Raw genomic sequence first — 27738 nt, forward strand, 5'->3', positions numbered from 1 at the left:
GATAATACATGTAAAGCATCTGGCACCCAGTAGATGTTCTGTACGTGGCCACTGTTTTCATTCTTAAGCAAGCCAAAAGGATTCTTGTTGTGGATGGGGGCAGGCAGGGAGAGGGCCTTTTAGAACCCGGCGAGGAGAGGGAAGAAAAACAAAACAAAAACAACAACAACAAAAAAAACTCAGGTCTTACATCCTCCCTGCTCAGCGGGCTTCATTAGACTTTCATAAAATTAGAGACGGGGAGAGAGAGCGCCAGGGGGTTGATGGGGACCCAGCGGGAGAGAAGCTGGCCTCCCCCTCCGCAGCCCTGCCCATTCTCTCATCACCATGGAGACTGAGCTGGCTGCCCGGCGGGGTTCCCGCCCACCCAAGGCCTAAGGCGGCTGGCAAAGGGAGGGCCAGGGGCCGATCCCACAGAGACCGGACTGGAAAGCTGGAGTGGGGGTGGGGAGTGTCTACATCCCACCGCCCCAACCCTCGCCCCCAGGAGCTGAAGGACTCAGGCCGAAGTGGGACGCTCCTGGCGGTCTGCGTTTGCGTCGCAGCTCTGGGAGCAGCTAGCTGTGTGACTGCAGGAAGAACATTTCCCCTCCCCAAGCCTCAGGTTCCACATCTGTCAGAGGAAGGGGTAAAAAAGGAGTAAAAACAAAAGCTTGGTGAAGAAAACTGTGGGATGAGGAAGCAATGATATATGGTGCGTGAGGAAGGATATTTAGTGCTGGGGACAGCATTCACTACACACTGGTTATTGGAAAAGGGGAACTTGACAAAACTGACCAGTAGGATCCCATTTTTCTTTGTTAAAAAAACACACTCTATTTATGCTCACCAAAAGGATCCTCTAAAAAACACAAAACACCTCTGCTTGTCTCTAGAATTGGGGATCGCATGCAATGTTCTCTTGGTTCTTCCCCACATTTTGGTGAAGGTTGAATTTTGGTGAATGAGGATCATGCATTACTTTTATAGTCAGAGAGACGTTAATAGCTACCATTTCTGTGCTTATGTGGAGGCGGGGGGGGGGGGGGGCGCATTTGCTAAGTGCTTTATGTGGCTTAAAGCCCTTTCTGTCTTCACAGAAATTCAAGGAGGTAGGGTACTCTAATTATCCCCACTTTACAGAAGAGGAAATTGAGTTTCAGAGAGGTTAAGGGGCTTGACCAAGGTCAGACCACCAGAGGGTTGCAGAGCTGAGATTTCAAACCACAGTTAAGATACTGGACTCCAAAATTCAAGCATTTAGTTATTACCCCTACTGTCTCTTAGGACAAAAAATGCTAAAGCGTCTGTTTTTAAAAATATTTTACTATAGAAAAATCAAGGATATCAAAAGTGGAAAGAAAAATATAACTTCCAGTTATAAAGTGAAAAAGTCCTGGGGATCTAACGTACAGCATGATAAGTATAGTTAAGAATATTATATTGTATTCTTGGGATTTGCTATGTGAGTAGATTAAGAGGACACTGAATGACAGCTGTGGGAGGTGACGGACGTGTTAATTAGCTTGGCTGTGGCAGTCATCACGTTGTATACTGTAAATGTATACCATTTCATGTGTCCATTATACCTCAGTAGTGTGGGGGTAAAAAGGAAAATATAATGAATCCTGATGTATGCGTGACCCTTAGGTGGAGCGATTTAGGTGAGGGCTCAGAGAAGGGCATGGGGATGCTTAGGGAGTGGAAGGATGCCCAGAGCCAGAATTCCCATTCTATTATACACACACATATCACACACACACACACACACACACACACCACACAAACCACACAAACTCCCCCACACCACCGTTATCACCACCATACACACACATCCCACACATGACTCCCCCCCATATACACTACACACACACACACACACACACACACACCCAACACCCTCCCCCCACCACCTCCCAGGCTCCCCTTCTGGCAGCCTCTGGGGCTGTGGCCCCAACCATGGCAGGCAGCAGTCCTCCCCCCTCCCGCCCCCATCCAGTTTCCTTCCTCCTTTCTACATCCAACTGGCTTGCGTTTCCCCAGCCAGCTCCTTTATAGATCCCTGGCTCCCCTCCAAGGCCTCCAGGCTTTGGCAGCTGCAGAGGACGAAGACATGGCCAGAGAGCCTGACAGCGCGCTGAGGTGGGCAGGCTTGCTGGTGCTGACCACCCTGAGCACAGCTGTGATCGCGACCACCAACCCTGGCGTCGTGGCCAGGATCACCCAGAAAGGCCTGGACTACGGTAATCAAATGCCTTCCTTTCCTCCTCTTCTGCCCCTAAGGAGCACTTACTGAGCACCTGCTGTGTGCAGCCCTTTAAATCCAGTGGGTGGACTGCTCACTGCTCCTCAACCCTCTTAGCAACGCCACCCCCCCTACACTTAGATGAAGAAACTGAGACCAGGGGAGTTGTCCAGGGTCACAGAGTTGCAAAGTGGGAGTGCTGGGGTCGGAGTGCTGGTCTGGAGGACTCCAAGTCCTCAGGCACCCAAGGGTCCTCGCAGTCCCTTCCCTCTCTCCATCCAGCTGCCAACTCAGGCTTCTAGGCCCTTCTCTTCCCTTCAGACCTGGTTCTCCATCCTGTCATTTGCCTTGAGATCTCTGGCTCAGTCTCTAGCGTGGGCAGAGCCTAGGCAGAACCTGTGAGGAGGCTGAGTGATGGGGATGGGGGGAAGAGGAGGGCCTTCCTCAAGGTCTCCCCCAGGGCAGGAGCTTGGCACAGCCATACTATGCACGTGACCATCCCCCAGAGAGGTTCCCTCCAGGCTACTTACTCGGGCCCAGACTGAGGAAAGCGTGGCCTGGGACAGCCCCGTGCTGACCTGCTTAGATCTGTGCCAGGCACTTTACACACCCGATCTCCTTTCATCTTTATGTCGGCCCTGGATGGGACATAATGTTACTGGCAACAATTCACAGATGAGCAAACTGAAACTTGGAGGAGGGACTGGAAGTGGGTGGTCTGGAGCAGGCCTCCAGTCTTAGCTCATGTCCCCGCGTGGGGCTGCTCGATGTCTCCAGTGGCGGAGAGACGGACCGTGGGCTGGTGTGGGAGAGCCAGCCACAGAGGAATCAGACCAAGGAGAAAGCAGAGCCTCGTCAGCTGGGGTCCCACTGAGGGATACAGGACAGGGTTCCGGGGGGACCTGACGGGACACCTCTGAATTCCAGGGGTGCAGACAGAAGGCTCCATGTGAGCTCGGAGATAAGACTATGGGTAGCCTGAAGCTTCCAGGGAGCAGAGGCCTGGGCTCAGCCTTTTAAACCAGGCAGTGTTGTTTTCTGTCACGAGAGCCTCAGTCTCCCGCATGTGGCTGCCAGAGTGGGTTTCCTGAAACGCAGCACATTTGCTCACGTCCCAGTCCTCAGAAGATAGCCTGACCCTTTGGCATGGCATTTGAGACCTTTTAAGACCTGGCCCCAGCCAACCCACGTTGGTCCTTGCCATCCACATTTTCCTTCCCCTCTCGTCCGTGACTATGTCTACGCTGCCTGCTTTTGAATCCCCAGGAGAACTGTCCCAGTGCCTTGGTTCCAGGACCACAAGACCTGGATTCAAATCCTGACCCATTCCTTATCAGCTGAATGGGAAGTGTGGCCACTCCCACAAAATCCAGCTGCCTCCTCTGTGAATTGGGGGTGGTAACGGGACCTACCTCCTGGGATTATTCAGATTCAATCATTTCATACAGGTACAGAGCCCAGGACAGCGCCCGGCACACATAAATGGTGGTGCCGGAAAACACAACGCCCGGGTTCCCTCTTCTTACTACTTCCTCTTTCTCAAATAACGTGCTTGCCTTCCAGCTGGTTCTTGGATGGTGCTAACTACTTAATGACTGACAGCAGGGTTCCTGACATTGGCATTCACTCATTCATTTATTCGTTCCACAAATAGGGGGGCTTCCTAATAATAAGTGCTGATCACTGTGGTAAATGCAGGGGCCGCTTTCGTAAATCAAACAGCGGAACTGCAAGGCTCGGAGGGCTTGTCTCTGGCAGCAGTAGAGAGAGCAACCCCAAAGTCACATGAAGAGATGTATAGTCCCCAACAGTAAAGGGGGCTCCTAAGGAAATGCACCATGAGAATGATGACAGGAGGATTGTTCCCATCTGCTGGCTCAGAGCAAGTTCCTGGGGGAAGTGATGGTCCAGCTGAGGAGAAGCTGACCAAGTGAAGGTGGGAGGGAAAGGTCTCCCAGGCCATAGGAATGGCACAAGCAAGGGTTCGAGTCCAGGCAGTGTCGCCAAAAAAAAAAAAAGGGGGGAGGGGGGGATGACGCAAGCAAAGTTCCTACAGAGAGAGAGAGGCCAAAAGTCAGGGAGGCAGGGTGCCTGTGAGGGCATAGCACTGAAGGTGGCTCAGAGTCAGTGTTCCAGAAAGACTGCTGGGACACATGACTGCGTGTTTGAGGCAGTATTTTAGACAATGGATTGGCAAATGACAGCCCTCAGGCCAACTCTGGCCCACCCTGTGTTTTGGTATGGCCCTGGAACTAAGAATGGCATTTACTTTTTACATTTTTAAATGGTTGGAAAAAAAAAAAAAAACACAAGAATAATATGTCACAACATGTGAAAACTATATGAAATTCAAATTCCAGTGTCCATCAGTAAAGTTTCATTGGAACAGAGCCACACCCATTCACGTACCAATTGTCTCTGGTTGCTTTCCTGAGATCACAGCAGAGCGGGGTGGGTGTAACAGAGACGGTAGGAGCCACAAAGCCAAAGATATTTGCCATCTGAGCCTTCTCAGAAAACCCTCGCTGACCCCCAGTATGGACAGGGACAGGCGGAGCCTCTGACCATCGCCCCTGTTCTCACCCCTCAGCCTGCCAGCAAGGGGTGGCCGTGCTGCAGAAGGAGCTGGAGAAGATCAAGATACCCGAGTTTTCAGGAAGCTTCAAGGTCAAGCATCTTGGGAAAGGGCATTATAGATTCTACAGGTGAGACCCATGGAGCTCAATCCTTAGCGTACAGAACTTGTAGTGTCCTGGGGCCAAGACCTAGAATCACAGAGCCCCAGATTCCTAAACTCAGAGAGGTTAGGATCTACAAAGTAGGGTTGACACCAGCCTGAGGGGATATAATCCCCCAAGCTGAGTGTGGAGGAGGCCACAGAAGGTATTTACCATGACTCCCAAGGCTGGAGGAATGTGTCATGAATGCCCAAACTCTATGGCAGGCCCATATAACAAGTAGGATTTTGGAAGATGGATGAGGGTTCAAGGACAGGAAGCCTACTCCAAAATGGCCCAGGCCAGAATTTATTGACTCACATGTATGAGAAGTCTCTGGAATAGTCTGTCCTTGGGTTCAGCTTGAGAAAAGCCCAAATGTCATTGGACCCTGTCTTTGCCTTGCCACTTTCCAACATTGCTTCCCTTGGGGAGGTCTAATCCCAGATACGGTGTCCCCTCAAAGATGCAAGATGGCCACCAGCACTGAGAATCCTGTGGAGACAGAACACTTTTCCCTTGCAACCCAAGCACAAACCCTAAATTCCCTGTGATGGTCCCATCTTCAGTTATGCACACAACCCTGAACCAATCCCTGTGGCCAGGGGATAGCCCACACTAACTAGCTTGTGCCTGAGGTCAAAGCCCCACCCCAGGAAAGCGGAGGTGAGGTCAACTTTCTTTGGAGAGACATAGACTAGATGTTGGGGCGGGGGTCCCCCCAAAGTAAAAAGGCAGTTCTATTACCACGAGAAGGGGGAGGTGGGTCCTGGGCAGGATATGTCCTCTACAGAATTTTATACACCTTTTCATTCAACAACCATTTTTGAGGACCTACTATGTGTGTGCCACAACAGGCTTTGCTAGAATAGTGAACCAACCGAGAGAGACACATTCCAGCCTTTTACAGAACTTGCAGCCCGTTGAGATTACCTGTATCATCCTCACGGATTGTCACACTTCCTGCAAGATGGACATTATTGCGCCCATGTTACAGATGAGAAAACCGAGGCTCAGGATGATGACGTGACATGCCCAGAGTCACACAATAGTACACTGGAGAACAGGATTCTAATGCAGATTTGTCTGACTTTAAAGCCTAGCTACTCTGCCCAAGGCTGCTCTTGTAGCTTCTGGGTTCTCCTGGAATGGATGGGGTACAGGGGCGGGGGAAGGGGTGAGTCTGCACTAACCATTAACTGAGTCCTTGTGTGGGCCCCCAGGAGGCTAACGGAGCGTTTCTTCTTCACAGCATGGTTATTCGTGGATTCCAGCTTCCCAGTTCCCACATAAGACTCGTGCCTGATAAGGGCCTTGATCTCTCCATCAGTAATGCCAATATCAAGATCAGTGGAAAATGGAAGGCACGAAAGAAATTCATGTGAGTTTCCAAGCTTGGGCTTTATTGAGTGTGTGGGGGAGCTCTTGGTGAAATTTGGAAGGGATGAGAGCCAGGATCATGGGAATGCCCAATTTTTGCCTTACCCACCACCTCTTGTCCCCAGAGGGTTCCTGGGGGCATTTTTCACCTGTGAAGTTTCAACATAGCCTTGATTAATAGCTGAGCATTTGCCCATATCACAAAGTGAGACAGTCTCAAGAATTGGTACATGTGGCTTAGGATGGAAGGCTAAGTGGGACCTTTCATTTGCCCCTTTATCAGTTGGCTATTGTTGTGTAATGAAGCACCCCAAACTCAGCCTCATATTATCACTATGTATCTATGTGTGGGCTGGGGTTCTGCTGATCTGGGTTGGGCTCAGCTGAGGCAGCCCTGCTCTATGTGTATCTCTTCCTCCTCATCCTTAGACCAGTGGACCACTCAGAGCAGATCCTTGGTGATGGCAGACATGCCAACAGGATAACTGGAAACACACAGGTCCCCTTAAGGCTTAGACAGAAGTGGACTATGGTCAGTTCTATTCATACGCCATTGGCCAAAGTAATTCACATGGTCAAGCCCAAAGTCAAAAGCCTGGAAATGCACACAGGTACCCCCCAAGATAGGCAAAGGGGTGAAACATTGAGGCAAATCATCCAAACTACAACTCCAAAGCTACATATTGGGTTCACTGCATGGTGAGCCTGCCCTTTGGTGGTGGTGGCTCAGAATGACCGATCACTTCAGAGACTTCTTGGGGAGTCTGGGGGCGAAATGGAGGGAGGAGAAGGCACTCTGGGGAGGGGGCTGGAATCTGCCCTCCCATACCAGTCTGTCCCTTCCCCACAGTAAGAATCCCTTGGTTCTTCACATGGGCTCTTTTGCATCTATCATTTCACTCACTGATGGCAAAATAAATAAATAAATAACAGAACTTCATCATATTGAAAGAGGGTTGACAAAATACATTTAGGTCCACTGTCTTACCCAAACTTGTTTCATCCCTGAAGGAGGAGTTATTAACCCCGTTGCATGAATAAGAGCATTAATTAATTAAAGTCTCTGACCACCCGCCCCCAAGCTCCCAATGTTTTAGGGGGCAAAGCCAATGTTCCACTGTTGGCCAAGGGTCTAGGGAAGCAACTGGACCTCAGAGCAGTTAAGACACCCCAAGCCACTGGCAAGGGCAGAGGCGGTGGGTAAGAACAGTGTTCTGCTAGGCAAACATGGACCCACACTTCCCTGAGAGCTGTGTGACCTCGGGCAGGCTGCCTCCCCTCTCTGAACACCATCTCAAATAGCAAAACCTACCTACCAGCCCAGGCTTGCCGTTATAATGGCAGCGGGGAAGAAAATGCTTGCTCCAATTCTTTCGTCCGTGTTTTCCTTCAGCAAAACCAGTGGCAACTTTGACCTGAGTGTGGAGGGCATCTCCATTTCGGCTGGTCTGCAGCTGGGCTTTGACCCCTCCTCGGGCCTCCCCACTGCCACCTGTTCCAGCTGCAGCAACCAGATCAACGCTGTCCATGTGCACATCTCAGGCGGCAAGCTGGGGTATGATCTCCTGGGATGGTGGGTGGGAAGAGGGACCTCCAGAAGCACCGTCCTAATCATCTGTGTATTCCAAAACCATGCCAAGTGCCTCCTCCTTGCCAGGTCTCTTCCAGGGGCCCAGGTGTAGGGGAGGACGGGGTCTGCAGACAGAGCAGACTCCCTCCCTGCCTCAGGGAGTCACTTGTTCATGCAACCTTCATTCAACAGGTTTACTGAGCACATATGACACTCCCTGGCTCTGGGCTACCTACTTGATGTGCATTAAACTATACAGTCCTCACCACCAATCCATAGGCATTGATGCACCCTCTCAACAAATGTCATCTAAGCATCTTCTGTGCACCAGGCTCATGCCCGAGAAATAGTAATGGCCAATTAAAATTTAGCAGTAGCTAACATCAGTGGCCCGTGTCACTGTGTGCCAAGCATTCCTTTAAGCTTGTGAATCATCTCAACCAATCCACACAATGAAGTTAGTTTATTATTACCCCTGTTTTTGGAGGAGAAAACCAAGGTAGAGAGAGAATAGAAAATATCCTGAATTTTTCAACCTAGTGAGGGTTGAAAACGGATTCAGCTCAGAACTATCTGGCTGCAGACTCTTAGCTACATAGTCCCTGTTCTCTTGAAGCTTCTTGTCCGGTGGGGAATATGAACATTAATCAAATCATTGCGCTAGGCAATGGTTCGCAACAAATTACAAAAGGATAGAAGAAATAAGAAAAAGAGATACAAAGTGCTACCAACACATAGAGCAGGAGAATCTGACCTAGTCTGGAAGCTGGCTGGTTCTTTCTTGATGAAATGACATTTGAATTGAAATGAAAGGAAGATGTAGGAGACAATTAGGTGGATGTTGCAGACAGGGGGTGTTTTAAATAGGAGGAACAGCATGTGCAAAGGCCCTGTGGTGGGAGGCAGCACAGAACACAAAAGGATACAGCAAAACAGTACGGTTGGAGTGCCAAGATGGAGAACAATAGTGAGGAAAGAGGCTGAGACCAGAATTGGGGGTGGGGCAGCTATGCACCAATTGAGGAAATAAACTCATTAATGAGTCACTGCACCCAGAGGGCCAAGTATCTAATGGGCATGTGTGTGTGTGTGTGTGTGTGTGTGTGTGTTTGTGTGTGTGCAGTTAAAGTCCAAGAACAAGGGTGCCTAGGCTATTTGGAAGAGGGAGGAAGGCTTTCCACATGAGGCAGGATCCCGAATGCAGCCCAGGGACACCTGGGAAGCCTCATGCTTGTCCTCACATGTGAATCTCCAGGTGGCTGATCCAACTCTTCCACAAAAAAATTGAATCTTCCATCCGAAAAACCATGGAGAGCAAGGTAAGATGGGCTCAGAGAGGGTGGGGCCCTCAGTGTACGCAGCACTGGATTCTTCTGCTCCAGCCCCAGAGGACCGGAAGTGGTCCTCACGGTTCTTTGAAATCATGGGTCTAACTTAGAAACCAGTCATGAGGAGTCCAACAAGAGCCAAGAAAAGGTCCCAGCATACAGCCACAACGCCCTGCTCCCGCTGGACCACCCCCACTCTTCCTTCCACATTCCTCCCTTCAGGTGAACTACCTTCTCTTGCCTCCTCTGCCCTGGCTGCCCTTCTCAAAGCCCTCTGGCCAGCTCCCCAATCCCTTCTGGAAGGGGGTTGATGTTCCATTGAGGAAGCTGCTAGGCTAGAGTGCCAGCAAACTGTTCCCTAAGGCTGGAACTGGTACCAACCAGCGTTCCCAATCCTGCCCTCACCCTGAATCCACCCAGACCATATTCTTCAGCTCGGAAATGGGGCCATTCCTTGGACTGGTTTTCCATGAATGAACCATTAGCTCCCCGGAATGCCCTAATCTGTCTCACAGGCCAAGTGAATCAAAGGCAATAGGGAGCCATTGAAGATTTGAGTTAAGGGGGTGACCTGGCCAGATCTGTGTTTTAGAGGAATTTCTGTGGCTGCCATGAGAATGACTGGAGGAACCAGAAGATGGGGCAAGGTGTATCAGGGAGACTGAGGAAGCTATATGGTCATCTGGAAGGGAGCCACTGGTTCCCAGGCAAACATGGGGGTAGGGAGACATCAGTCAAACCAGATCATCCGTCTGAAGGCATTCTATCAAAGTCTTAAGACAAAAAAAACAGTGCATGGTTGTCACAATGCATATTAACACGGTAGATCATAGAATGGGTTTTAGAGTCAGAATCTCTGAGTTTTAGTCCTGGCCCCAGGGCCTAACTAGCTTTGTAACTTCTAGCAAATATCAGAACCTCAGTTTCACTATCTGCAAAATGGGAACACGAATACCTCTGGCACCAAGCTGCTGGAAGGATTACGGAGGTGACGCAGGTGGTGGGCTCACCCCCTAGCCTGGCTAACCCATGGCTCAACTGTCTTTGTAGTTAAGTAACAGTAAGAGGGGAAAGTTAGCATTTAACACTGGAATTATTAAAACAGAGTATTTCTTGGTGACACCATAAGAGTGGCCCCTTAAAAGCAGCCAAGCTAAGAAGTAAGAATGCGCTGCTGTCAGATAGCGGTGGTGATGGGGAGAAGGAACAAGAGGGTACTACAGACACGGGGTGGGCTTGGGATGATGCCTAGAACTCTGTAAGGATCCTAGCACTTAACCCACACGAATTCCTTATGATGGAGGAGGGGGTGTCATGATTTTCCCCATTTTACAGATAAGTAAACTGAGGCACAGGGAAGTGAGAGTGCTGGGGTTCAAACCCAGGCCATCCCACCTCAGAGGTGAAGCTCTTAATCATAACAAGATCTTTCAGGAGAGAGTACTGGCTTGAATGGCTGGATAGATAGAGGGATGGAGGGATGGAGGGATGGAGGGATAGATAAAGGAGGTGCCAAGGTGTCCATGATAGTAGCAAGGGCTGGAAATGAAGAGGTATGAGCTTGGCAGTTGGCTCCCCAGGAATGCAGAGTGAAGACTAGGTATCTGAGGGATGCTCAGTGGTCTGTGGGGGGTAGCGGGGAGGGCAGGTAGGATGGAGCACAGAGGGGCAGCAGCAGGAAGCCCAGCTCTGGGATGTGGTGTGATTTGCTGTGGTTTGGAGCCATCTGGTGGCTTTCCTGAGTGAGCAGCCTTGGAGGGCAGTACCCTAGGTGTTCAGCCGGGCTCCAGCTCCTGGATGTGCTGCTCCCCATCCCCCTCACCCACCCCCACCGCCCCCCCCCCCCCCGGGCCATGTGGCAGAGGCACAGGCTCCTAGAGGATGATATTCTTGGGGCATGCAGAATCACAAGTCTGGTGTGATAGAAACATGCTTCGGGAAACCAGTGTTCTCCCTCCTACATTTCTAGTCCTCCCTCCTTCCTTCCCTCCTCCCTCCTTCAAAGAAACATCCAAGGGAAGGAAAACATGTCAGATTCCTTATTCACAAACTACAGTCTCCACTATGGGCAACCCTCACTGATCACTTCTTTGGTTCTCTCCAGATCTGCCAGGTGGTGACCAGTTCTGTGTCCTCCAAGCTGCAGTCTTATTTAAAGACCCTGCGAGGTGAGGTCAAGGGATACAAGGGGGGAGGGGGACAGGGGAAAAGGACCGTGTGCTGGAGCCAGCAAGTTTCCCAGACTGGCTGGGGCCAGGGGAAGGAGTGGGTAGAACAGATTATTTGCAAATGGAAGTCGGCATCAGATGCCCAGTGGGCCCGGCCCTTGTGGCAAGTGCTAGAGCAGCCCACACCCAGTCATTCCCCTACCCATGCAGGAGCCGAACCACCAAATACTCCCAGCTCTGAGACTGGACACACATAGCTGGCCTAAGATCTGAGGCTGATCGTTTCGCCTCTCTGGGCCTCAGTTTTCATAGTTTTAAAATGGGGGCAATTCTCTCTATCCCTAAGTACGTGGTAAACTGTGACAAGCTGCTGTCAGTGAGGGGAGGACTCCCCTGGCCAGCCCTTGCCATGAGCCATGCACCCCGCAGAACTGTCTCCTCCTGGCTTCCCAACACCCCCGTGGAGGTTGGTGCATTCTCCCCATTTTACCACGGTGGAAACTGAGGCTCAGAAAGGAGCCGTGGCTTGCCCAAGGTCACAGAGCCAGAAAGGAGCAGATACAGGATCCAAATTCAGGTTTTCTTCCTCCTGAGCCTGGGCCCCAAACTGCTACCTGGGCTTCCTCCCTGCGGAGGAGGCTCGGCTGCACAGCGTGAGCATGTTTAAGGTGCCTCCGTCCCCAGACACCTCCCCAGCCCCCCAGGGATTTTCAGTGTCCACAGTTTGGCTTCAGCAGACAGGAAAATGATGTGGGTTGGGGTTCCAGATCCATCAGTCACCTGCTGTGCTGTCTTGGACAAGTTACCTTTCTGAGCCTCATTTCATCCGCTCTAACTCGGGAAGTGGGGGCTTAAGGAGGGACCGGTATTTACTGAATTATCATTGATGACCGCTGAGAAACACAGAAACCATTTGGACCTGAGCCAGCCTGGGCTCTGCCTGGGTTATTATGACTGCTAGTAACGGTCCCTTCAGTTTCAGATCCCCTACCACATACAGGACATCTGTGAGGTCACTAGTATTATCCTGTTCTACAAATGACAAAAAGTGGGACATGAAAGGACTTGTCCAAAGTCACAGAGAGTTCAATTCAAGCCCTCTGCTCCTTGACTGTATCTCAGGGCTGTTGGAAGAAGGGATGGAGACGATGTCTGTTTATGTGGGGTATGGGCTCATTTCCCTCCCTCAGGGAGGGCTCCCTGGAGGAGGAGGGAATGGAACCCTCACTGCAATTCTTGATTCAACTTTGGGTGATGCCGACACTGCATCTCAGGCCCCAAAGACGCTGCCATGCAGAGCCAGCTCATGGTCTGTCTTCTTCCCCTCTAGTGACAACCAAAATAGATAAGGTCGCTGGGATCAATTACTCACTGGTGGCCCCTCCGACAGCCACAGCTGACAGTCTGGATGGGCAGCTGAAGGTAAGACTTACACGGAGGGACCCTCAGGCCTTTGTCTTGGGCCCTCCCAGGGCTCCACATCATTCTCATCTCATCCTTCTCCCTGCTCCAGACACACTGGCCTCCCCACTTCTCCTGAACCACCCTATGCATGCTTGCTCCCCAGGGCCTTTGCATTTGCTCCTTCTTCTGCCCAGAAGCTCTCACCCAGATATTCACATAAGCTCTCCCTTCCATCTTTCCAGTCTTTCCTCAAACATCCCTCTCCCTAGAGAGAACTTCCCAGACCACACTCACTGAAATAGTTCCTTCCTTTCCTTCCATATCCTGCTCTATTTTTCTTAGCATTACTTATTACTAACACCCTCCTCAACACGCACATGTGCATGCACACACACACACACACACACACACACAGTCACATATCAGTATCCCTCTGTGATGAAAGAGGAGGGGCTATGGCTGTTTTGTTCCTGATAGCTGGTGTAGCACCTGGAGATGTGCTTGGTAGCCACTAGCTGCTTAGTAAATATTTTGATTGGATGGATGGTTGGATGGACGGAGCTTCATTTCATGCCACTGACCCCTCAGTCACCATCCTCCAACCAGACACACTGGCCTTGCACTTCCTCAACACACCAAAGTCATTCCCACCTTAGGGCCTTTGTCCTACCTCTTCCCTCCCCCTGAACTGCCTTCCCTGGCATGCCCCCCTCCACCACACTCCCTTCTTACACTCCAGGTGGGTCTGTGCTTGGATAGTTCTCCCACAGCTGCCTTCCCTGACTGCCCCAGCTGGAGTAGGTCCCAGCTCGGGATTCCCTCTGGATGTTCCTCATTCAGTCTCTCCACAATTGGTGACTGACTTGTTTGTTACTGTTTACTTTTTTATTCTAAGACACATTTGATATAAAAAAGAAAATCTAGAGACTACAGAGAAGCAGAGAAATAAATAGGAAAGAAAGAAGGGAGGAAGGAGAGTGAGAGAGATCACCCAAATATTACAACTCAGAGATACACACTATTGACACACAGATTAGTTCCCTCCAACCCATCTCTACCAAGACATAGGAAATCACACACACACACACACACACACACACATGCATATGCATAAAAACCCCCATATATGTAGACATAGGGATAAGTACACACATACCCGTATTTATATGAGTTGTGTTATACATACTATCTCACAGCTTTTCAAAACACAACAGTGTAACGTGAACACCTTCCCATGAATCGTCCTCCAACAGCCCTTTTACTGGCTCTTGGGTCTTTCCAGTGGATAGCTTGGGATAAGGTTCGTGGACAGTGCCACCTTCTGGGACATTTGGTCTCTGTCCATTTTTTCCACACATGTAACCAGACCTGCCATGAACATCCTTGCATCTGGATCTCTGCCCATCCTTGACTATTTCCTGGAAATGGCACTGCTAGACCAAATAGTATACTTAAAAAAAAAAAACAAAAAACTAAGTGATACAATGGAATAAAGGATTAAAACGATACATAATTATTTTTAGTGAATGAGAATGTCCTGTTTACTGGCCCCCCAGGGTCCTTTCCAGAGGTAAGGGCAATGAGCCACAGGGGAGTGTTAATCTCCCAGGTCCCTGGCAGGGGAGTGTTAACCTCCCAGTTCCCTGGTTTTAAGCATTCACATACACACAAGGGCAAACCCACCTGGTTTTGCTAATAAACCCTTCGCATGAATGGATACACATCAGGCTTTCACTTATTAATGCGTATCTAAAGATAGGCATTGGAGTTGGCTCCTGGCTGGCACATGGGTCCACTTACTATTTTTAAGAGTGGCATGGTATTCTGTAAGACGGGTGTCATGGTGCTTAATTTTTAATAATGAGATGATTCAAAGGTACAGAGAACCCCACCACCCAGATTTAAGGAATATTGCCATTTTGTCCTATTTGTCTCTGATTTTTTTTTTTTTAGATGAAATAGTCCAAAAATAAATCGCTGAAGCCCCCTGGGGTCCCCTGTACCCCCAGGGAATCCCACGGATATGATGCCGGTGTGTGATGCGGTTTTTATACTTTTACTATGTATCTGCACGTGTCAACAATTCATGCTTAGTATGCTTTATATGCCTTTAAATTTTACATAAGTGGTATTCTACCATATGTATCCATCTACAATTTGCTTTTTTATAACTCAACGTTGTTTTTTTCCGGCTAAATAAGTGATCTGCTCTGGCAGTGCATTTGCCAAATCCACATACACACAAAGGCAAACCCACCTGGTTTTGCTAATAAACAAATTGCTCTTCAGAAACTTATTAAATATATATTCCCCAGCAGCGTAGGAATACTCTTACCCCAAACTGGAGAGTGTGAGTTTGAAATACACGTGCACTAAAAACAGTTTACCTCTCTCTTTAAAACATTGCTAATTTGACAAATAACAACAAACAAACAGAATCTCCTTGTTCTTTTGGTGTCACTTCTATGCTCATCGGCAAGGGCGGGGCTGAGCCTGTGGAGCCACTGGGCGTGTTGCCGAGTGACCTTGGACAAGTCACTCCACTTCCCTGCGGCTAGGGGTCCTCTCTTGCAAGATGAGCGTCATTGCACCTGCCTTGCAGGATTGGCAGGAAAAGCCCCTAGAAACCAGCTCCCAGGAGGCACGTGACACTCTTGTTGGTTTCTGGTCATGGCTTCCTCCTCTCTGAGTGCGTGATTGGTCTCCTCAACCCATTTTCTCCTGGAATGAAGACATTAACTTATCATTCCCGAAGGAAGCCCAGGCTCACCATGTCTCCTCCGCCCCCAGGGGGAGTTTTTCAGTGTGGCCCACCCCAGCCCCCCTCCCTTCGCCCCGCCGGTGCTGGCCTTTCCAGCTGACCACAACCGCATGGTGTACCTGGGGCTCTCCGACTACTTCTTCAACACAGCGGGGTTCGTGTACCAACAGGCAGGGGCCCTACACCTGACCATCACGGACAACATGGTAAGGCTGGGCTGGAGTGGATGAGGGATGAGTGTGGGGCTCAGAGCGCAGCGGCCGTCTGGGCTTGCACCTGTGGTCACACGGCGGTGGGGATCATAGTCCAGCCTCTGGAGGCGGCCAGACCACAGTTGGAATATCAACTCCCTCTTTCCTAGCCGGGTGGCCTTGGGCCAGTCATTCAACCTCTCAGAACCTGTTTCCTCGCCTTTAAAACACCAGTACCAGTATCTCTCTCCCGAGGGTATGAGAGGGTGGAATGAGGTATGAATGTGCCAGAAGTAGTCAGCATGTGCTGAACAGGCAGGAAGTCCTCCACGAGGGGTAAATGTTACAGCCAACACTGCCTGAGTACGTGCCAGAATCCGGTCTCAGTCCCACATCACCATCATCATCATCATCATCAGTATCTCTGTCGATATGTTCGTGGCTGAGTCCTGCTCTGGGCCTCAGTTTACCTGTCTGTAATAGGGGGACATGACCATCCTGTCCAGAGTCCAGGTACAGCCTGGTAACCAACCACGTGGGGTTCCTCCCCCACTGCTCCTGGAAGAGGGACCGGGCTCCCCTTCTCTGTAGGGGCACCAAAGGGAGGCTAAGCCCCGACATGTCCCCTGGAAGTAACCAAGACCACCAGAATGGGAGCTCCTCAGGCTAGCAGAGTCAGCCACCTGCACTTGGACTTGGTAGAGACGAATGCACGCGGAGGAGGGGGACCTTGATGGCTTTATACCATTACAGCTGTGCTCCTGTGGAGGTTTTGGGCACGGGGGTGCTGGATGTGAGCTAATAGAAGCAGGACATCCTACATGATCAGTTTGAAGAGCATATTTTCAGCGAAAAAAAAAAAAATAGAAAAGCTGGCAGTCCCTGATTATATCCTGACTGTTCTGAGCTGATGGCTGCGACGTGGGTCAGCATTGTCAGGAATGGGCCGTCTGCTGTCTGCTTGTGTGTTCAGTCTCTCACCCCTCATATGGAATCTGCCCCCCAAATCTCTAACATAATCCCCCAAAGTCCTTTTCTCTTCTTCCTTTGCCACAGATACCAAAGGGATCCAAATTCCGACTGACAACCACATTTTTTGGAGTCCTCATACCCCAGGTAAGAAAGAGGCTTCTCCCCTTTTGTCCGCTCATGAGGCAGCCCAGGAGTGCCGGGGAGGACTGAGTTCTGCTGAGTGGCCCAAGGAGAGCCCCCCTCTCCAGATCCAGAGGCAACCCAGCCTGAGAGTGGAAACAGCCTTAGGGCTCTTCCCCCATGCAGAGAAAGGTTCCAAGCACCCAGGCGACCAGGCGTGAAGGCAGATGTGGCGGGGGGGTGGGTGATCCACTCAAAAAATATTTATTGAGTGCTCGTCATGTGGCCAGGGCTCTGCTCTTGGCATCTAGCAAAGCAGACCATATCCCTGCCCTCCCGGAGCCCCACTCCGGTGAAGAGAGACAATGGTCCTCCAGAATGACCCAGAATAATCCAAAAGAAAGTGCACACCATGAGACATGAAGTCAATGAATGGATGAGGTCACTCAGACTGCTCGGGCTGCCATAACAAAGGCTAGGGGGCCCCGACACCAGGAATGTATTTTTCAGGATTCTGGAGGCTGAGAAGACCGAGGTCAAGGAACCCACAGATTTGGGTTTGGGTAAGGGCCTCTTCCTGGCTAATAGATGGCTACTTCCTTGCTGTGTCCTCACATGGCCATTCCTCTGATCTCACATGGAGAGAAAGCAAGCACGCTCTGCTGTCACCTTATGAGGATCTTAATAGATCCTATTAGACCAGGGCCCCACCTCTATGACTTTATTTGATCTTAATTACTTCTTCGAGGCCTCGTCTCTAGCTACAGCTGTACTGGGGGGTAAGAAGGTCAATACGAGTCTGGGAGACACAAACATTCAACCCACAACAGCCTCTCCAGTGGTGTCACTTCCAGAAGATTCTATACAGGGGTACTGGTGTGGGGAGGCATGACTGGTCAGGGAATCAGGGGAATCCTCTGGAAGCTTTATGGCCTAACAATCACATTGTTTTTCTGAGACCATGAGTTTACCTGGGGGAGGACTGGAGGCCAGAAGAGATGCGGTTGTCACCAAAGCCCTCCTCAGTTGCCCCCAGGAGGCTACCACTGCTCTGTGAAGAGGTGACACTTGAGCTGACCCCTGAAGGAAGGGAGAGAGCCAAGCTGGGAAAGAGTGAGGGGACAAGCATTCTGCCAGAGGAACAGAGAGTGCAAAGGGTTTTAGACGGGAACAGAGTGGGTCATATATTTGAGGAACAGGAAGGAGTCCCACATGGCTGGAGCTGGAGAGCAAGGAGTAGAGGCCTGTGAGGGGAGGCTGCAGGCCCTGAGTCCCAGAGAGTGCAGTCTTTAGGATTTAGTCCAGAAGCAACAGGAATACATGGGAGGTGTTCATGCAGGGTCAAGACAAGATGGGATTTAGAAATGGTGGAATAAAACTGTCACTTTGTTTGTTGTTCCCACTGGGGGACTGCAGGTGGCAAAGATGTTCCCCAACATGACCATGCAGCTCAACATTGGGGCCCCGTCCCCACCGCACCTCACCGTGCTCCCTACTGGCCTTGTCTTCACCCCTGTCCTGGAGACCCAGGCTTTTGCTGTGCTCCCGAACTCCTCCTTGGCTCCCCTCTTTGTGCTTCAACTGGTAAGCTGTTCCCGGGTGTGGGCAGATGAGGGCACTGCCTCGGGGTTGGGGGACCAGGGTGAATCCTGCCCAGATTCAGATGCTCCGGGGCCTCAGACCAGAGCCCCTTTACCAGCTGCCTCTGGCTTCTGCAGGTGTCCATGGGTTCAGTTCTGCCCTCCATCACTGGCTTGAAATCCGTGCACTGGTTCAGGTTCATCCACTCATGCCTGTGGTCACTCAAGAATGCGTTTGTGAATTTGTTCATTCATTCAATTACTCCTTAGGTTGCTCACTTGAAATATGCTAGACCGTTCTGGCTCATGCGTGCATTAATTTGTTCCATTATGCATTTATTCGTTTACTTACACCTTTGTCTAAGTATTCATTTGTATATTTGTTTGTTCACTCATTCATCACTTACTCATTTATGCATACCTTTGTTTATTCCTTCGTTTGTGGGTGTAATCCTTCGCTGATTCAAGTTTTTGGTCCATTGCTGATTTTCGCATTCATTTCATCTGCTCACTCTGTCACTCCCTGAGTGTTTGGTGGCGTTGGTGGCCCCCACTGCGGCCATGGAGGGGAAGGCCAGACTCTCTCCCCACCAGGGGGCGCTCACGGGCCTCGGGCAAGTCTGCCCTCTCTCAATTTAAGACCTCTTTTCCCCACTTAGCCAATTTAAATGGTTTCTGAGGGGTCTGCCGGGATCATGCAGACAGTGAGCCCAGAAGCTGAGGTGGGGACCTCAGTTTTCCGACTCAGTAAATATTTGATGGATGGATGAATGAATGAATGAATGGCTTGAGAGTAGGGCTGGCCTAGACTCCAGCCCTGAGGTCAGTCTCGCTTAACCCACATGAATGGCCTGGAGATCTGAAATAGTCCCTAGGGCAGTGGGAGAAAATGGTAATTGGTGCACAGCCCAGGACTCACCAACAAGCACAAAGCAAAGGAAGAGCCCCTCCTCCCTGGGGGCCATGTGGGCTCCTCTGCCACACCTTTGTGAAGCTGACCCTCCCATCTTAGAGACCTCGCCAAGGCCCTGGCCCCTGTGGGGGGCTTTCACTCTTTGGATTACTGCTTTGCAGAGCACGAACTTTTCCGTGGAGGTCGGCACCACGCCCGACAGGCTTATCGGGAAGCTCAGGCTGAACAGGTAAGTGAGCCTGTGGAGATGGGAGGTGGCCGCCCACCCCCTTGTGCATGAGCCCAGTGATGGTCCTACAACACACCAAGCCCATGTCATTGCTCTCCCATTCATCCATCACGTTTAAGCCTCAGATGGAGCATGGTGGGCACCAGAGCCCTGTTGATGCTCAGAGATGAAGTGGCCTGCCCAAGGTCACACACCGCAGGTGAACCATCATTGTGGTTTGCCTGCGGTCCCCCAGTGTTAGCACAGAAGGTACTGTACCCCGGGGTACCCCTCAGTCCTAGGCAGACTCATGGCTGTGCGGGCCCAACGGGTGCTTCTACCCCGCACTGACCCTCAGCAGGGTTCGGCTGCCCGGGTCGCTGGCCTGCCTTAGCACATGGGAAGCCACCTCCATTTCTTCGTGGCCCATCCATGAGCCGTGATCAGCTGCTTGGTGCTAGGAAAGTCCCGATGGCAGTGACTGTGGTTAGGTTTGCCGGCTCTGCGGGGGGGCTGCCTGTGTGCCAAGTGCAGCCCCCCTGAGCCAACACCCTACTCATCGAACTTCTGTCGCCCTGGCTTAGAAAGAAGCCTGCTGATGTAACAGAAACAAACAAGCCCGATGGTTGTTCTTTGCCAAGAGCGTCGTAGTGAGGGTGAAATGAGGAATTCACAAGCATTGAAATGTGGAGAATGCCAGGAATATACAAGCTCAACAAGGAGGAGTGAGAGGGACACGCAGAAACAAGACAGATAGCCATAAGGGGGAGAGACAGGGAAAGTCAGAGGCACATGGAGAGATTCTCAGAGACAGAGAGACACATAAAGGGAGGGAGGGAAGAGACAGAGAGAAAGAAGGACAGAAAGAGAGAGCAAAAGAGAGACTGACAGATGGAGAGACAGACACAGAAGGGGGAGAGAGAGGGAAGGACACACACAGAGGAGGAGAAAGAGAGAGCCTTGCAGAGTCCACACAATGACCCCAACGGCTAGACCAGCTATCTGCCTCTTAATCACGCTCACGCTGTTTAAATTGAGTCTTGACCTACATTCCTGTCCATTTCTGCCTTCTCCGCAGCACAGAGCTGTCCTTCTTAACCTTGAGACTGGCCCCTGAGGGTTACACATTGCTTATTTCTCCTGGCATCACTCTGACATGTGTTAATGTTTCGGGTACATGTGGATTTAATTTTCCTTGAACACCCATGAGCCCTCAAGTAGAGGAGTCAGAGAAGATACAGCTGGGTGAGGGTTGGGCAGATGCTCACACATGCAGGCCTAGGGTGTGAGAGTCCACAGGGCGGGAATCCTGGGGCTCCCACTCTTGATGAAGAAGGGTGAGCTTTCAAGCTTTGTAGAGTATCAGAGACAAGAGCTCAGGCATCAGGAGATCTGTTGAAATTCTGCTTTGCTAATTGTTGATTGTGTGACCTTGGGCAAGTTGTCTGACATCTCTGAGTGTCAGTATCCTCATCTGTAAAATGTGAGTGATGGCCCTTGCCTCTGGGGGTGTTAGAGGATTTCCATGGGGTAAAGTACACAACATCGTGAGTGATAGGGTTCAATAAGTAGCCATTTATTTCCCTATTTCTTTAGATCTCTGTTAGGATGCCCTAAAAACTGTAAGGAGGGGATGGTTCATTGGCTCTGGTAATTGAAAAGTCTAAGGGTTTCAGGCAAGGGTGGATCCAGGTGCTCAAATGATGTCCTTGGGATTCTGACTCTCTCCATTTCTTGGTTCTACTCTCCCCTATGCTGACTTCATTTCTCATCAGGCTGTCACCAATTGGTGACAAAAATGGCCACCAGCAGCTCCCTAGTTTTCCTGGAGAAAAGAGAACACCTCAGTACCAGTATTTTCAAAAGTCCTAGGGCCAAGTCCCATTGAACCAGCATGGGTCACAGGTCCATCCTTCCAACAATAACTGTGGTAGGGGAGGTGGACTCTGCCCTTTGGCCAGCCTACCCCAGAGCAGAGCACTAACAATGTAGGGAATGGGTGATGCCCCGAAAGGAACTGTTAGGGGTTGTGACCAGAGGAAGGGGAATGGATACTGGGTGGGAAAACCAGGCAGCATCTACCAGAGGGGGCCCCTTCTCCCCAGCAACTGGACTCTAACACAGGTCAGGCAAATGGTGTTCTCAGCTTTCTGCTCCCCTTCTCACAGGCTGCTCCTAGAACTGAAGCACTCAGACGTCGGCCCCTTCTCGGTGAGTCTGAGGCCCTCAGGGGCTCCCTGTTCCCCGATCTAAAACTAACTGTCCTGCGGTCTGCTCAGAACTCTGCCATCATTTCCGGAGGCTGCCTGTTCATTTGCATATAATTTGCATGTGAAGTAATGGCCAGAGGAGCCTTGTGGACCCACAGACCTAAGCTAGAGTCCCTGTTCCATGCTTACTAACTGTGGCCCTTGGGCAAGTCATTTCCCCTCTCTGGACCTCACATCTTCCCCAAATTAAGCATACTCCTTTCCACCATCATGAAAAACAAAATGAGGATAGGGTAGCAAGGGATGGAGAGGGTTGAAGGTTAGATCATGGAATCAAGGAAAGCCTCTCTGAGGAGGTGATGTGTGGGCTGAAAGAGCCAGCAAGGGAAAGATCTGTTGCAGGCAGAGGGACTGGCAGGAGCAAGGCCATGTGGTGAGAACAAGTTCAACATGTTTAGGGACTGAAGGGAAGCCAGAGGGGCTGGACCAGTTCGAGCTGGGGGTGGGGGTGTAGGAGGAGACATGGCTGGAGAGGCAGGCAAGGCTAGCTCATCCTGGGCCTTCTGGCCTAGAGTAGATGGTGGTCAAAGGGCCATGAGAAGCAGGTGACCTTCTCCACACAGAGGGTGACATGATCTGATTTAGGCTTTCATAGAAGGTAGCCCAGGCTAGGGGAGAGGGAATGGAACTTGGGGGCCAAGAGTCAGACCATGTGTATCAGTGAGAGGCGGGTGCATTTGTCTAGGAAGAGGAGAAAGATGGACAAAGGGAGACATACTTCGGAAGTGGAGTTAGATGGAGCTTGCTGAGAGTGGTGGTATATGTGGTGAGGGTGATGCAGAGGGACTCTTAGATTTTTGGCTTGAACAACTGAGTGAGTGCCAGAGCCAGTGTGGAGGTGGGGAAGAGCAGGTGGGAGGGAGGAGAGCAAGTATTCCACTACCTGGACTCACTGACCATGACTGAGTAGCCTCCCCCTGCCTCCCTCCTAAGTTCCCCCGGGACCCTGGAGTTACCCGTGAAAATAGTAGCTCACTGCTCTTCCCCAGCCGCCTCAAATGAACCTTCTCCCTGTGACTTCCATTAGAAGCCTCGGTGTGCTGATTCTGTCCACAGGGTCTTACTACCCATGGTCCAAATCTCCCGGGGGGGCCTCTTGTTGAACCCTTGGAGAACATTTCCTTCCATCCCTGAAATGTCTCCCAAAGATCCCCACCCAGTGTGTGCCTTGTAAGCCACGAAGCCCAAAGTTGGGCCATCCCAACATGCCTTCCAAATCGGCTGGAAAGCCAGCCACCCCTTTTCCATCCGGTAAGACTAGAACAAACAGAAGGACTCAATCGACCTCATTGTATTTTCACGGATTTATTGGTGCCGGAGCTCAGACGGTGGATTGACTCAGCTGGTAACTAACTTCCGCTTCTGCAGAAAACAAAAAATTAAAGTTCTCAGGTTCATAGAAAGAAGGGCACCCCATTTTAGGAGTCCAGGGATTTCTAGCCTGGGGAAGGAACTCAATTGTTCCAGGAAAAAAAAAAAAAAGTACATATTTACAAGTTTTAATGTCACCAGGCAATCATCTTGAGGGCGCTACATTATTTTTGAATTTTTTTTTTTACTATTGTAAAAGTAAAACATCTGCATTATAGAGGAAGCAGAACGTACAGATTTGCAAGCCGAAGGGAATAGAAGCCATTCCTGTTTTTGCCACTTAATCACTTGGAGTATATCCTTCCTGACCTTTTTCTCTGCATACTCAATAGGACAGTAGAATTATGTGGTTTCCATAATCTGCTTTTCCTCACTCAAAAATATAACATGAATGTCTCTGTGTGAATAATTAAATTCCTACAATATTATTCTTTTTTATAAAGATTTTTATTTATTTATTTGACAGAGAGATCATAAGTAGGCAGAGAGGCAGGCAGAGAGAGAGGAGGAAGCAGTCTCCCCAATGAACAGAGAGCCCGATGTGGGACTCGATTCCAGGACCCTGAGATCATGACCTGAGCCGAAGGCAGAGGCTTTAACCCACTGAGCCACCCAGGCGCCCCTACAATATTATTCTTAACAGTTGCATCGTATTTCCTAGATCCAAAGCGCCACCATGTCCCCCAGATAGTTCCCCAATCGTTAAACATGTAGGTTGTTATTAATTTACTGTTTGGGTTGAATTTGTGGCTCTGGTGAGCATCATTGCATTTTAATTTTTGCCTGCATCCTACATCATTTCCTTAGGGCGAATGCCTTACAGGCATATTTGCTGGCCCACCAGGCACACAGATTTTTTTTAATTTATTTAAGAGAGAGAAAGAGAGAGTAGAGTGAGAGGCAGAGGGACAGACTCCTTTCTGAGAGCAGGACCCGATGTGGGACTCTCTGAGGGGCTCGATCCTAGGACCCTGAGATCATGACTCAAGCTGAAGTCAGATGCTTAACCAACTAAGCCCCCCAGGTGCCCCCAGGCACACACATTTTTAAGGCTTTTGCTGAGCACGGGCACATAGAACCTCAGAAAGCCTGAACCAGTTTGTCCTGTAGCCTAAAGTGTCTGAGACCATGCATTTTCTCATACAGAGTTGTTCATGTTTAAATACTCTGTTGACCTTCCTTTCCTCTGTCTTGTAACCTACATCTAGAACATGCTTTACATTTGGAAACTTGAGAGCAAAAGAGATCACTTGGGTGACGTGACTGGGCGGCAGAATTTTCCCGTCATCCCCTGTGTCCCTCGATCAGCTGTTTTCCCAGCTTTGAGGTTGCCCTGCAGGGGAGGGAGGCTGGCGGAGAATGCTGGACGACACCAAGGTGCCCTGACGCAGGTCCCACCCTCCTGATTTCCAGGTCACAGAGCTGCAGGCTGTCATGAATTATCTTCTGCCCACGATTGTGATTCCCAAGGTTAACGGTAAGGAGCTTTGGAGAAATGAGTGACTTTTAGTCCTAGAGGAGGCGGATGGAGTTCAGTCATAGAGTCTCCTGGTATTGGCCCAAGTTATGGAGGCTGGAAGATGGTCACCTCAAAGGAACATCAAAGGGCACCTGACCCGGAAAAGGAATGGAGACAAGGGGACGCCCAGAGGTTGAGCTTCTATTATGTGCCCATCTATTATTCTATCCAGTTTTTAAGACAGCCCCACGAGATGAGGACTGTCCTAGGAGGAAAGGGGAGATTCGAGAAGTCAGGTGCCTAACTGTTGCAGGTCACAGAGAAGGTGAGAAATGAAGCTGGGACTTGGTCCCGGCTCTGAAGCCAGAGCCCTCTGCCTTTCTCTGCCTTGGAGCAAAGCGGCAGGGAAGAAGGATAACCCCGGCTCGTCTCTCGGCTTCAGCCCCCGCCCCGCCATGGAAGCTTCATCTTCGCTGAGCCAGGGGCAAGAGTACACAGAGACCCACAGACCGCGGGACCAGAATAGTTAGAAATTATAAATCAAGACCACAAACTCCTCTTCCTACCTTGACAAATGTAGCTTTGTAATGACCTGGGGAGAATAGTGTTGAGTTTGGAATTCTCTAGAGTCCCACGTCAGAGTAAGGCAGTAGGGCAGGAAGCGGGCCCCTGGCTACGGCCCATCTCTGGTTTCACCCTAAACATTGAGGGTCTTCATGTGCCCACCAGTAGCTACTCCCAATCACATGCCTCGGGCTGTCTCCTGCTGCCGTGGGCACCAGCACTGCCGTCACCCCCAGGAGGGCCGTTTTGGGGAAAAGGCTTGCACGGGTCCTGAATGTGGGCTTGGGGCTGATGGGGTGGGATGGCCAGGCTCCCAGGTCCTCGGAGCGTGGTGAAGAAAGACAGTCTCCGGGACAGCCTACTCCTCAAGCCTGCAGGTACCTGCCGGCCCTACCCAGAGCCAGGCACATAGGTTCAAGGAGGCTGTCCCCCTCTCCCAGCTCTCTGGGGCTGGCCTCCGCCTTCCCTCCCCTCGTGCTGACCTCATTCTATATTGCAGAGCGGCTGCGGGAAGGCTTCCCTCTCCCGCTGCCCGCCAACGTCCAGCTCTTCAATCTGGTGCTTCAAACCCACCAGGTAGGTCCAAAGGTCCCTCGTCACCCAATGTCCCTCCACAACAGCCACCTGTTCCCAGAAAGCCCCATATTGAGCAACCTCTGCCCTACCAGCACCCTGAGAAGTGGGTGGCTCTTGAAGAACAGGGAAGAAAGAGTCAGGCTCCGAAAAGCCACACAGTTCTTCAGGGAAATCCAAATTGACAGCCAGGTCCCTGCTTTGAACCAGTGGCTTTGAAGCATTCCCACACTCCACTCAGTAAAAGACAGAACCCCGCTGGTGGCCACAGAACCTCTTTTATAAGCATTTACATCTTCGACAAATGTGTGTGGCATGCTTCCCTAGGCCCAGGGAGTAAAAAGGGAGGCACAAAGTGGAGACTTATGTCCCAGAATGGATGACCTTCTCTTCCCTGTCCCCCAGCCAGACCCACAACAGCCTCTGAGACTGGTTAGGAATGTCTTCTCCTAGCTTGGAAGGTTCCCATTCCTGGTTTCCCCGCCCCCTCTCCCTAGTAAACGCAGTCCTCTTTACTGGTTCTTCCTCCCCTTTCCTCCCCTCCTTCCCCCTCCTTCCCCCTCCCTGCAGGAGTCCTCCAGGATTCCTGCCCAGGCCTCTGTCCTCCCCACTGTCAGCTTTCCCTGCTGGCTTTCATCCCTGCTGGCTTGGTGCCACCTAAAGACCCAGCCGAACTTCCAGTTTTTTCTCTGAGGCCCTTTAAGTCCCGTGTGTTCCAGCAAAGCCAGTAACTGGGCCACGAGCCTGCCAGCCACTATCGTCTTCCTTATCCTGCTCAGCAGCGCTCCTGCTAACCTTGTGGCCCTGGTAGGAAGCGGCCACATCACCCGGATTCCCTGCTCTCCCTCAGCCCCAATATCCAGTCAGCCAGCCCCCAGCCCCCAATTCTTCAGACCAGGTTATGCCCGGGGCTGAGACCGCAGACTAGCTGAGACAGCACACACACACACACACACACACACACACACACACAGCCCCGGGGTACCCCACGTTTTACCAAGTTCGTCCTTAAACAAAAAAAATGACCCCATGGCACAATGTAATTTCATTTCTGAAAGTTCTCAGTGAAGGGCAGGAAGGAGCAAAATAAAGTGGTTTTGCAGCCTTGATGGGAACAAGGGTCCCTTGAACTGCTGTGAAGCAAGGATGACAAATGAAGGCCCAGCCTGTGGCCCGCGGCCCTCCACGTCCATCTGGGAGGGGAACAGTCGGCTTCACAGTGCCCGCAGCCGCTGACACGAAGACCCCAGTGGCGACATCCCCGAGAGCCCCCCTCTCACTCCTGTCTCTGTGTCCACAGATAGGCCCCACTCGGCTCTCCTTCGCAAGGTTGGGGGTGGGGCAGCTGCTCCCCAAGTTTCCTTCAAAAACCTCAGCAGCCCCCTGCTCAGAGACCAGGGTGCACTCCCCATTGATGACAGCTCCCTCTTCTCTCCCTAGAATTTCCTGCTGTTTGGTGCAGATGTTCACTACGGGTGAAGTTCTCCTGGGGCCGGAAGCCGTCAGCCCTGCCAGGAGGGACAGGCTGGTTGGCATCTACTCCGGACGTGCCTGTGAGGGTACAGGCTGCCTTTCCCCAGCCCTTGAACCACAGTCCCTTGCAAATTTCTCTGAACTCAGATTCAGAAATGATCTAAATACAGAAACTTTGTTCCTTGAGAAAGTGTGGAGTGTGTACTTTCGGGGTCATGCGTTTCCCGCAAGGGCTAAGTGTGCACATAGATTTCCTCCAAGAATTGCTTTCCAGTTGTTACCACACTATTTCTCGACGTGCTTCATACCCACCCCCCGGCAAAAAAAAAAAAAAAAAAAAAAAAAAAAATCCGCTTCTTTTTCTGTGCGGTTCTGTGTGATGGTATTATTTCTTGGGTTTTGTTCATTCTTTGTTTCATTGGCTAGACCCAGCCTGCCCTGCAGCGTGAGCTCAGCGCAGGTAAAATCACCTCTCTCCAGTCCTCTAATTAA

At 50.8% G+C, this 27738-nt stretch overlaps 1 protein-coding gene across 1 annotated transcript; it reads left to right on the forward strand.

Annotated features, from left to right (window-relative positions):
- The first annotated feature begins 2022 nt into the window (after positions 1-2022).
- On the forward strand, positions 2023-27432 carry BPI (bactericidal permeability increasing protein). Its single transcript, XM_047746724.1, has 15 exons — positions 2023-2222; positions 4815-4929; positions 6194-6322; positions 7715-7876; positions 9147-9210; positions 11324-11387; positions 12718-12809; positions 15582-15758; positions 16800-16859; positions 18252-18419; positions 19490-19557; positions 21705-21747; positions 24591-24654; positions 25700-25776; positions 27214-27432. The coding sequence occupies exons 1-15, from the start codon at positions 2093-2095 to the stop codon at positions 27250-27252; spliced, it is 1452 nt and encodes a 483-aa protein (XP_047602680.1). The 5' UTR covers positions 2023-2092; the 3' UTR covers positions 27253-27432.
- The last annotated feature ends 306 nt before the right edge of the window (positions 27433-27738 follow it).

Source organism: Lutra lutra, chromosome 9, assembly GCF_902655055.1.
Source record: "Lutra lutra chromosome 9, mLutLut1.2, whole genome shotgun sequence".
Lineage (NCBI taxonomy): Eukaryota > Metazoa > Chordata > Mammalia > Carnivora > Mustelidae > Lutra > Lutra lutra.

Coding starts and splice junctions, on each gene's coding strand:
- BPI (XM_047746724.1), top strand. CDS start 2,093: ATGGCCAGAGAGCCTGACAGCGCGCTGAGGTGGGCAGGCTTGCTGGTG. Junction 2,223..4,814: donor CCAGAAAGGCCTGGACTACG/GTAATCAAATGC, acceptor CTCACCCCTCAG/CCTGCCAGCAAGGGGTGGCC. Junction 25,777..27,213: donor TGGTGCTTCAAACCCACCAG/GTAGGTCCAAAG, acceptor TTCTCTCCCTAG/AATTTCCTGCTGTTTGGTGC.